Genomic DNA, 10,000 nt, shown 5'->3' on the forward strand with positions numbered 1-10,000 from the left:
GGGAGCTACAGTAGATGTAAACAAACCAGCATGGTGGACTGTACATTATGTTCATTTACAGTCATTTCTATCCCAGAGTGTTTTGTTCTTTGCTTATTTGAGGGAAACAGAAGAGGACAAACGATGCATAAGGCCAGAGAAGCTGCTCTACCTTTTATGTTCTTTGTATATGTGGATTCATATTTGGTATTAATTTATTCTTGCACTCAATGGACTGAAAACTAGCTAACGCTAGAGCAGCTGCTGATTATGCAGAACATTTGCAGATAAATAATGTCAGAGCAATACCTTGTTTTAAAAACAATCTGCATAAACACCACATCCATGGGGGGGTGCCATTGCTATGTGACATCAGAACTAGGAACTGGGAGAACATGGATCTGATACGAGTTCACAGGTGTAAGTCACAGGTTTGACCGACTTTCCAGTGCATTTTCACCGGTAGAAGGATGGAAAAACACCAGTTACGGGTGGACTGGAACGCAGCATAACATCTGTTCAAAAAAGCTGCCAGAAGATCATCGAAAACGTTCATGTGATTGGAATGAATGATGTAGGAGGAATAACACTGTGTTAGAGACAAAAAGGAAGAATAAAAACAGGACCAAGGCTCCTGGAGTCCAACAGCATATTTAAGACATTAATGGACATTCATTTGACCATTCATTTGACCTTTCAAGGTCAGTCAAGGTCAAAGGTCATGGCACCAAATGAAAGCCCATATGTGACTTCCTATCTATTGTCAATAGTAATTACATCAATATCTTCAACTGTTTTCAAGTTATAACACTTTCAAATGTGTCCCATTATAAACCAAAAACTTCAAAACTTTGTAAAAAATTTAAAAATCTAGATTTCCTAATTCTCTGAACAAGCTTGGTAGACCACACTTCAAGGAACCTCTGCTATGAATTTCAATTGATTGTGGCTGATGGTTTTGAAGAAGAATTTTCTTGAAAAATTGTTTACGGATAAATGGACGGATGACGGACGGCAACTGATACCAGCAGTCCATCGGACCTTTGGGCCGTTGGACAAATATATCCTAAATGTGTTTGGAACTCCAGATGAACTCTACTCTGTCCAATCTAGTTTAGTTTAATGTCCCCGGTCCAACCGTCCTCCTTTATCTGGGCTTGGGAACCGACTAAAGGGACCCAACAGAGACCCTCTGGACCAGGTACTGAGGTTAGGGATTGCTTTATTGGTTTGGTGGTTGAGTTTTTCTCTTCGTGTTTTTCAGTTTGCTTTGGTTTTGAACTTCACGGTCCACTGAGGAGACGACAAGTCCCATTCAAGCAGGAACATTTACAACCAGAACATCTGGAAGGTTCTGTCCACATGAACAAAAGAAATGGACCAAAAACAGACAATAGAGAAAACTGGTAATGTCAGTGGGACTGATTTATATTCAGTGATTAGTTTTAGACAAACACCCACAGGTGTTTTCACCTCAGAGTCTCCAACAGAGACCCTCTGGACCAGGTACGGAGGTCAGGTACTGATTTATTGGTTTGTTTGTTTAGTTTTTAATCTTCATTTCCTTCAGTTTGGTTTGGTTTTGAACTTTACAGTCCACTTTGTGAAAAGTTGCTAAAAGTTTCCAAACAAATTTTAAAAGCAGTTAAATTTGAAAAAAAAAGTTGCTAGGGTAGTCTGAAAAGTTGATCAATCTAGCAGTAAAAGTGTTAAGTTAGTATCAATGGTCAAGCCTGTTCCAGTGCTAAAGGTGCAAACTTAACTGTAACTTTAAACCCAAGCCTTAGACCTGAACAGGTAGTCTAGCTCCTCTGCCCCCCCCCCATGTTGGGTTAGCATATGGTCCTTACCAGGGTGTCAACGCTCACCTAGGCCACTGCGAACGGTGCTCATGGGGGCCAGCTGTTGCCAGGTGTTGGTGTCAGGCTGGTATTTCTCAGCAGAGCTCCAGCGGTTCTGTCCATCGAAGCCCCCCACCACGTAAAGGGCCCCCCCACACGCCGCCACCCCTGCACCCAGACGAGCCACCGCCATCGGGCTGACGAAGGACCAGCAGTTCGTCTCTGGATCCCACCTGAAGATCAAACAGGACCAGACCAGATCACAGTATCATCACAGAACACTCAGCTCGTCAGTTATGTAAAACATGAAGAAGAATGAACCTGATCCACCAGGACCCCAGGACCCATTAGAGGGTTTGGACCACAGCTGAAACAATTAAGCCATTCATCAACTAAAATCAATTAAGAAAATTATTGGATTCCAATTTTCTGAAATGGAGGCTTTGTTTCCTTAATTTCATGAAGCAATGACGTAAAGGTCGGATAAATGCGACCTGGATCTTCAGAATGAAGTCACATTAGAAAAGATCAAATACGGATCAGATTTGGACCACATATGAAAGTGGTCTGGGTCAGATTTGGACCACATATGGAAGTGGTCTGGGTCAGATTTGGACCACATAGGAAGTGTCCTGGGTCAGATTCAGGACCACATACGAAAGTGTCCTGGGTCAGATTCAGGACCACATACGAAAGTGTCCTGGGTCAGATTCAGGACCACATACGAAAGTGGTCTGGGTCAGATTTGGACCACATACAAAAGTTGTCTGGGTCAGATTTGGACCACATACAAAAGTGGTCTGGGTCAGATTCAGGACCACATACGGAAGTGTCCTGGGTCAGATTCAGGACCACATACGAAAGTGGTCTGGGTCAGATTTGGACCACATACAAAAGTGGTCTGGGTCAGATTTGGACCACATACAAAAGTGGTCTGGGTCAGATTCAGGACCACATACGGAAGTGTCCTGGGTCAGATTCAGGACCACATACGAAAGTGGACTGGGTCAGATTTGGACCACATACAAAAGTGGTCTGGGTCAGATTTGGACCACACTGGCCTTCAGTCTGAACGTGGCCTTAAACCTTCCAGTGCAGATGATCTCCCAGCACCAGTGGGATGTGACTGTCCCACCCACACCCACATTCCTGGGTGTCCTGCTTCAACACGTTTTGTTGTCGACTCATTAAGCTCAAACACCTGAAAACTGTTGGACCGCTGTTCACACCGTTCCTCTGCTTCCACTCATGTCACTGCGCCTCGTCTGTTCACACTGTTTTATACAGGCAATGGGATGTGTAAATATACACGCCACGTTTAATTGACTTTTAATTGATATCTGTAGACATTATAATCTATCCATGTGTAGGTTCACACCGTTACCATCCCCCTGTCCAACCTGAATGGATGTGTCAAATACCACACACTGAGGGTCAGGGTTAGGGTCAGGGTTAGGGATAGGGTCACGGTTAGGGTCATGGTTAGGGTCATGGTTAGGGTCAGGGTTAGGGTCAAGGTCATGGTTAGGGTCAGGGTTAGGGGTAGGGTCACGGTTAGGGTCATGGTTAGGGTCAGGGTTAGGGGTAGGGTCACGGTTAGGGTCATGGTTAGGGTCATGGTTAGGGTCAGGGTTAGGGGTAGGGTCATGGTTAGGGTCATGGTTAGGGTCATGGTTAGGGTCAGGGTTAGGGGTAGGGTCACGGTTAGGGTCATGGTTAGGGTCATGGTTAGGGTCAGGGTTAGGGTCAAGGTCATGGTTAGGGTCAGGGTTAGGGGTAGGGTCACGGTTAGGGTCATGGTTAGGGTCAGGGTTAGGGGTAGGGTCATGGTTAGGGTCAGGGTTAGGGGTAGGGTCACGGTTAGGGTCATGGTTAGGGTCATGGTTAGGGTCAGGGTTAGGGGTAGGGTCATGGTTAGGGTCAGGGTTAGGGTCACGGTTAGGGTCATGGTTAGGGTCAGGGTTAGGGGTAGGGTCATGGTTAGGGTCAGGGTCATGGTTAGGGTCATGGTTAGGGGTAGGGTCATGGTTAGGGTCATGGTTAGGGTCAGGGTCATGGTTAGGGTTAGGGTCACGGTTAGGGTCATGGGTAGGGTCATGGTTAGGGTTAGGGTCACGGTTAGGGTCATGGTTAGGGTCATGGTTAGGGGTAGGGTCATGGTTAGGGTCATGGTTAGGGTCATGGTTAGGGTCAGGGTCATGGTTAGAGTTAGGGTCACGGTTAGGGTCATGGGTAGGGTCATGGTTAGGGTTAGGGTCAGGGTTAGGGGTAGGGTCATGGTTAGGGTAAGGGTCATGGTTAGGGTCAGGGTCATGGTTAGGGTTAGGGTCATGGTTAGGGTCATGGTTAGGGTCATGGTTAGGGTCATGGTTAGGGTCAGGGTTAGGGGTAGGGTCATGGTTAGGGTCAGGGTCATGGTTAGGGTTAGGGTCATGGTTAGGGTCACGGTTAGGGTCATGGTTAGGGTCAGGGTTAGGGGTAGGGTCATGGTTAGGGTCAGGGTCATGGTTAGGGTCAGGGTCATGGTTAGGGTTAGGGTCATGGTTAGGGTCACGGTTAGGGTCATGGTTAGGGTCAGGGGTTATGTGAACCAGGAGACTGAGTTCATGAAATGCCCTTGTATGTCACACCAGTTCTTGTGGCATTTGGTGTGGTTTACGTAAACGTTTTCTACCTTTAGTGTGTTGAATAACACACAAAAGGTAAACGCCGTTTGATCACATGTCAATCTTTGCCCAGATCTCCGGTTCATGTGACTCTAACTCTAACCCTCAGTGTGTGGCATTTGACGCATCCATTCAGGTTGGACAGAGGGATACTAACGGACTGATTGTACACATGGGAAGGTTATATTGCGTACAAATAACACACCAATTAAAAGAGGCGTGTACATTTACGTGAGTTGTGATATCACGTTGGAAAACGGAGATCTTGGCGCACATTGACATGTGATCAAATGGCGTTGAATAACATGTGAAAGGTCAAAAATGCGTACGTATAGCACGCCAAACGCCATAAGAGCTGGCGTGTCATACGACACCCTTCCATGCCCTCAGTCTCATCTGGGCGTTCGTCCAGGTCCACGTCCTTCGTCCTGGTCATTACCTCTCTACGGTGTTGTGATGGGTGGAGCCCTGGGAGCCCCCGACGGCGTAGATGCAGCCGTCCACCACCGCCACCCCCACCCTGTTCCTGGGGGTGTTGAGGGGGGCGCGTTGGCTCCACAGGTTGGTCATAGGGTTGTAGCAGCAGAGGGCGCTGGACTCGGTGTTGTTCTGAAGGGACAGGTTCCTGCCACCCACCTGGAATCGACCAATCAGGTGTCAGCTTACATCGTGGTCTGTCCATGTTTGGACAACACAGCTCTAGACAGACCTGTGGTGACTGTCTGTACATTTGGAGCAGTCATTGAACTTCTGTATAGTCGTTTACCATCTGACGTTGTTGACTGATCTGCTCTGATGGTCACATGTTCAGTACATGTTCAGTACATGTCAACTCTGTGGACTGACTGTTTTTCACAGGGTTCCAGGAACTATTTCCACAGCTGTACATGGACTTTTCTGCAGGAGCTAAATGGGTTTAAATACAGACCAAAGGTGTGCTTTCATCTGGGCTTTTCCCCATCATTTTATATGACAGACTTACTTTATATATTTTATATGAATATACACTACTGATCAAAGGTTTTAGAACACCCCAATTTTTCCAGTTTTGTCTGTAAATTCCAGCAGTTCCAGTCCAATGAACAGCTGTAAATGGTACAAAGGTAAGCGGTGAACTGCCAGAGGTAAAAAAAAAAAAAAAAAAAGGTAAGGTTAAACAAAACTGAAAAATAACGTCCATTTCAGAATTATACAAAAAGACGAACAAGAAATGGGTAAACAACTGAAAGCAGTTCTGCAGCAGTGGAGGTTGATTAAGTCTGGAAAGTTGGTGGTTCAATTCCTGCAGGTGTCCCAACGTTTGTGAATTCCTTCCACCCCCTGTGTCTGCAGAACAGGAGTGTGGAACACACTGTGGTACCAGACCCATGGAGCAGGACTGGAACAGGACTGGACTGAAGAAAGGAGTGTGGTACTATAATAATGGAAAAGAGGAAAAGGAATGAACCAGAGAAGAGAGACAGAGCATCAGAAGAGGGAAAAATGGAGGTGTGTCCTCCAGAGAAATGTCCAAGAAAGTCCAGGTGTCAGGAAGTCCAGTTTCCTTCAGCATCCAAAGGCACTGGAACTGGACTGGAAATGCAGACAGAAGAGGTCTGGAAGAAGCACAGACACAACAGAAGAAGAAGAAGAGTTTAGGACAGAAAACAGCTGGAGTGGGAGGAGACTGACAGGACAACAGCTGAAAGAAGAGAGAAGAGAGAGGAGGAGGAAGAGAGGAGGTCATAGAGGAGGAGGAGAGGAGACTGACAGGACAACAGCTGAAAGAAGAGAGAAGAGAGAGGAGGAGGAAGAGAGGAGGTCATAGAGGAGGAGGAGAGGAGACTGACAGGACAACAGCTGAAAGAAGAGAGAAGACAGAGGAGGAGGAAGAGAGGAGGTCATAGAGGAGGAGGAGAGGAGACTGACAGGACAACAGCTGAAAGAAGAGAGAAGAGAGAGGAGGAGGAGGAAGAGAGGAGGTCATAGAGGAGGAGGAGAGGAGACTGACAGGACAACAGCTGAAAGAAGAGAGAAGACAGAGGAGGAGGAAGAGAGGAGGTCATAGAGGAGGAGGAGAGGAGACTGACAGGACAACAGCTGAAAGAAGAGAGAAGAGAGAGGAGGAGGAGGAAGAGAGGAGGTCATAGAGGAGGAGGAGAGGAGACTGACAGGACAACAGCTGAAAGAAGAGAGAAGAGAGAGGAGGAGGAAGAGAGGAGGTCATAGAGGAGGAGGAGAGGAGACTGACAGGACAACAGCTGAAAGAAGAGAGAAGAGAGAGGAGGAGGAAGAGAGGAGGTCATAGAGGAGGAGGAGAGGAGACTGACAGGACAACAGCTGAAAGAAGAGAGAAGAGAGAGGAGGAGGAAGAGAGGAGGTCATAGAGGAGGAGGAGAGGAGACTGACAGGACAACAGCTGAAAGAAGAGAGAAGAGAGAGGAGGAGGAAGAGAGGAGGTCATAGAGGAGGAGGAGAGGAGACTGACAGGACAACAGCTGAAAGAAGAGAGAAGAGAGAGGAGGAGGAAGAGAGGATGTCATAGAGGAGGAGGAGAGGAGACTGACAGGACAACAGCTGAAAGAAGAGAGGAGAGAGGAGGAGGAAGAGAGGAGGTCATAGAGGAGGAGGAGAGGAGACTGACAGGACAACAGCTGAAAGAAGAGAGAAGAGAGAGGAGGAGGAAGAGAGGAGGTCATAGAGGAGGAGGAGAGGAGACTGACAGGACAACAGCTGAAAGAAGAGAGAAGAGAGAGGAGGAGGAAGAGAGGAGGTCATAGAGGAGGAGGAGAGGAGACTGACAGGACAACAGCTGAAAGAAGAGAGAAGAGAGAGGAGGAGGAAGAGAGGAGGTCATAGAGGAGGAGGAGAGGAGACTGACAGGACAACAGCTGAAAGAAGAGAGGAGAGAGAGGAGGAGGAAGAGAGGAGGTCATAGAGGAGGAGGAGAGGAGGCTGACAGGACAACAGCTGGAAGAAGAGAGAAGAGAGAGGAGGAGGAGGAAGAGAGGAGGTCATAGAGGAGGAGGAGAGGAGACTGACAGGACAACAGCTGAAAGAAGAGAGGCGAGAGGAGGAGGAAGAGAGGAGGTCATAGAGGAGGAGGAGAGGAGACTGACAGGACAACAGCTGAAAGAAGAGAGAAGAGAGAGGAGGAGGAAGAGAGGAGGTCATAGAGGAGGAGGAGAGGAGACTGACAGGACAACAGCTGAAAGAAGAGAGAAGAGAGAGGAGGAAGAGAGGAGGTCATAGAGGAGGAGGAGAGGAGACTGACAGGACAACAGCTGGAAGAAGAGAGAAGAGAGAGGAGGAGGAGGAAGAGAGGAGGTCATAGAGGAGGAGGAGAGGAGGCTGACAGGACAACAGCTGAAAGAAGAGAGAAGAGAGAGGAGGAGGAAGAGAGGAGGTCATAGAGGAGGAGGAGAGGAGACTGACAGGACAACAGCTGAAAGAAGAGAGAAGAGAGAGGAGGAGGAAGAGAGGAGGTCATAGAGGAGGAGGAGAGGAGACTGACAGGACAACAGCTGAAGACGAGAGAAGAGAGAGGAGGAGGAAGAGAGGAGGTCATAGAGGAGGAGGAGAGGAGACTGACAGAACAACAGCTGAAAGAAGAGAGAAGAGAGAGGAGGAGGAGGAGGAGGAGGAGAGGAGGTCATAGAGGAGGAGGAGAGGAGACTGACAGGACAACAGCTGAAAGAAGAGAGAAGAGAGAGGAGGAGGAGGAGGAGAGGAGGTCATAGAGGAGGAGGAGAGGAGACTGACAGGACAACAGCTGAAAGAAGAGACAAGAGAGAGGAGGAGGAAGAGAGGAGGTCATAGAGGAGGAGGAGAGGAGGCTGACAGGACAACAGCTGGAAGAAGAGAGAAGAGAGAGGAGGAGGAGGAAGAGAGGAGGTCATAGAGGAGGAGGAGAGGAGACTGACAGGACAACAGCTGGAAGACGAGAGAAGAGAGAGGAGGAGGAAGAGAGGAGGTCATAGAGGAGGAGGAGAGGAGACTGACAGAACAACAGCTGAAAGAAGAGAGAAGAGAGAGGAGGAGGAGGAGGAGGAGGAGAGGAGGTCATAGAGGAGGAGGAGAGGAGACTGACAGGACAACAGCTGAAAGAAGAGAGAAGAGAGAGGAGGAGGAGGAGGAGAGGAGGTCATAGAGGAGGAGGAGAGGAGACTGACAGGACAACAGCTGAAAGAAGAGACAAGAGAGAGGAGGAGGAAGAGAGGAGGTCATAGAGGAGGAGGAGAGGAGGCTGACAGGACAACAGCTGGAAGAAGAGAGAAGAGAGAGGAGGAGGAGGAAGAGAGGAGGTCATAGAGGAGGAGGAGAGGAGACTGACAGGACAACAGCTGAAAGAAGAGAGAAGAGAGAGGAGGAGGAAGAGAGGAAGAGTTTACACTGAACAGAGTGAACACATGAGTTTATACTGAACAGACTGAACAGATGAGTTTACACTGGGAACAGGTTGTTCATGTGCGTTAACTCTAACCCTACTGGACAAACTGAGCCAAATGTGTTGGAGCAGACGTTCACAGTCATTCTGTAGATGGTTCATGGAGTTCACATTTATGATCACATTCAGCAGGAGGATGGATTCATCTGAGTTAACCGGTTCGTTTTGACTGCACTAATATATGTGTGTACACACACACACACACATGTATATATATATATATATATATATATATATATATATATATATATGTATATATATATATATATATATATATATATATATATATATATATATATATATATATATAAGGCCTGTAACAGTACACGTACTGAACCGAACCGTTTCAGTACACACCTGTTCAGTTCAGTACACAGCTGTACCCAAACGGCACAGTATGATGACAAAAAGAAAAAGGAATGAAAGATGTTTGATGCGGAACTTTAAATCCGCGCAAGTTTCACACGGACATATTGAAGGAGCACACATTGACCCGAAATATGAAATAGCAGCTGATATAAGGTAAAAAAAAAAATTAAAAAATATGACGTGAACTTGGAAGGAAGAGACTGCAGACCCTCCACCACCAGTCCAGTCCAGTTTGGACCAGTTCAGGTTCAGGTGAAAGACAACAACCAGGAAAGAGACGGTGATAAGACAGACGCTGTTTGGCCCCTAGGAACTACGGTAGTTCTAAAACACTGAGGCTAGCTCTGTCTGTCTGTCTGTCTGTCCTGCACGCTGAGGAATAAATAGAACGTTGAAAGTATGTAAAGTTTCACTTTCGTTTCATGACAGCGTTCGTTACGTTAGTTATGGACCGCACCCCCAGGTATATAACTGCAAACCCCCCCGGCTCCGACAAAAAAAAAAAAAAGAAAAAAAATCCCCCGTGCACACAGGCACACACACACACACACAAATACACACAGTGTCCTAAACAGTTTGTTCTCTGTCCTAAAATAAATAATTTGGTTCATTGTGTTGTCAGTGTTTCTCTTCAGTTTGTTTCAACAGAATACCAGTTTGTCCTCTTGTTAATGTTGCACTTCATGTGGAATTTTTTTCTTATTTTTATGCAGAATGTG

At 47.1% G+C, this 10,000-nt stretch overlaps 1 protein-coding gene across 1 annotated transcript in view; it reads right to left on the bottom strand.

Annotated features, from left to right (window-relative positions):
• Positions 1-10,000, bottom strand: part of LOC115414345 (kelch-like ECH-associated protein 1) — a 51,951-nt gene that overhangs the window by 3,316 nt on the left and 38,635 nt on the right. Inside the window, exons 9-10 of the mRNA XM_030127659.1 lie at positions 4,926-5,122; positions 1,848-2,053 (exon numbers count right to left, since the gene is read on the bottom strand). Of these exons, the coding sequence (XP_029983519.1) occupies positions 1,848-2,053; positions 4,926-5,122 (403 nt within the window). The remainder of the gene's footprint in view (positions 1-1,847; positions 2,054-4,925; positions 5,123-10,000) is intronic.

The sequence above is a fragment of the Sphaeramia orbicularis genome, chromosome 22 (genome assembly GCF_902148855.1).
Source record: "Sphaeramia orbicularis chromosome 22, fSphaOr1.1, whole genome shotgun sequence".
NCBI lineage: Eukaryota > Metazoa > Chordata > Actinopteri > Kurtiformes > Apogonidae > Sphaeramia > Sphaeramia orbicularis.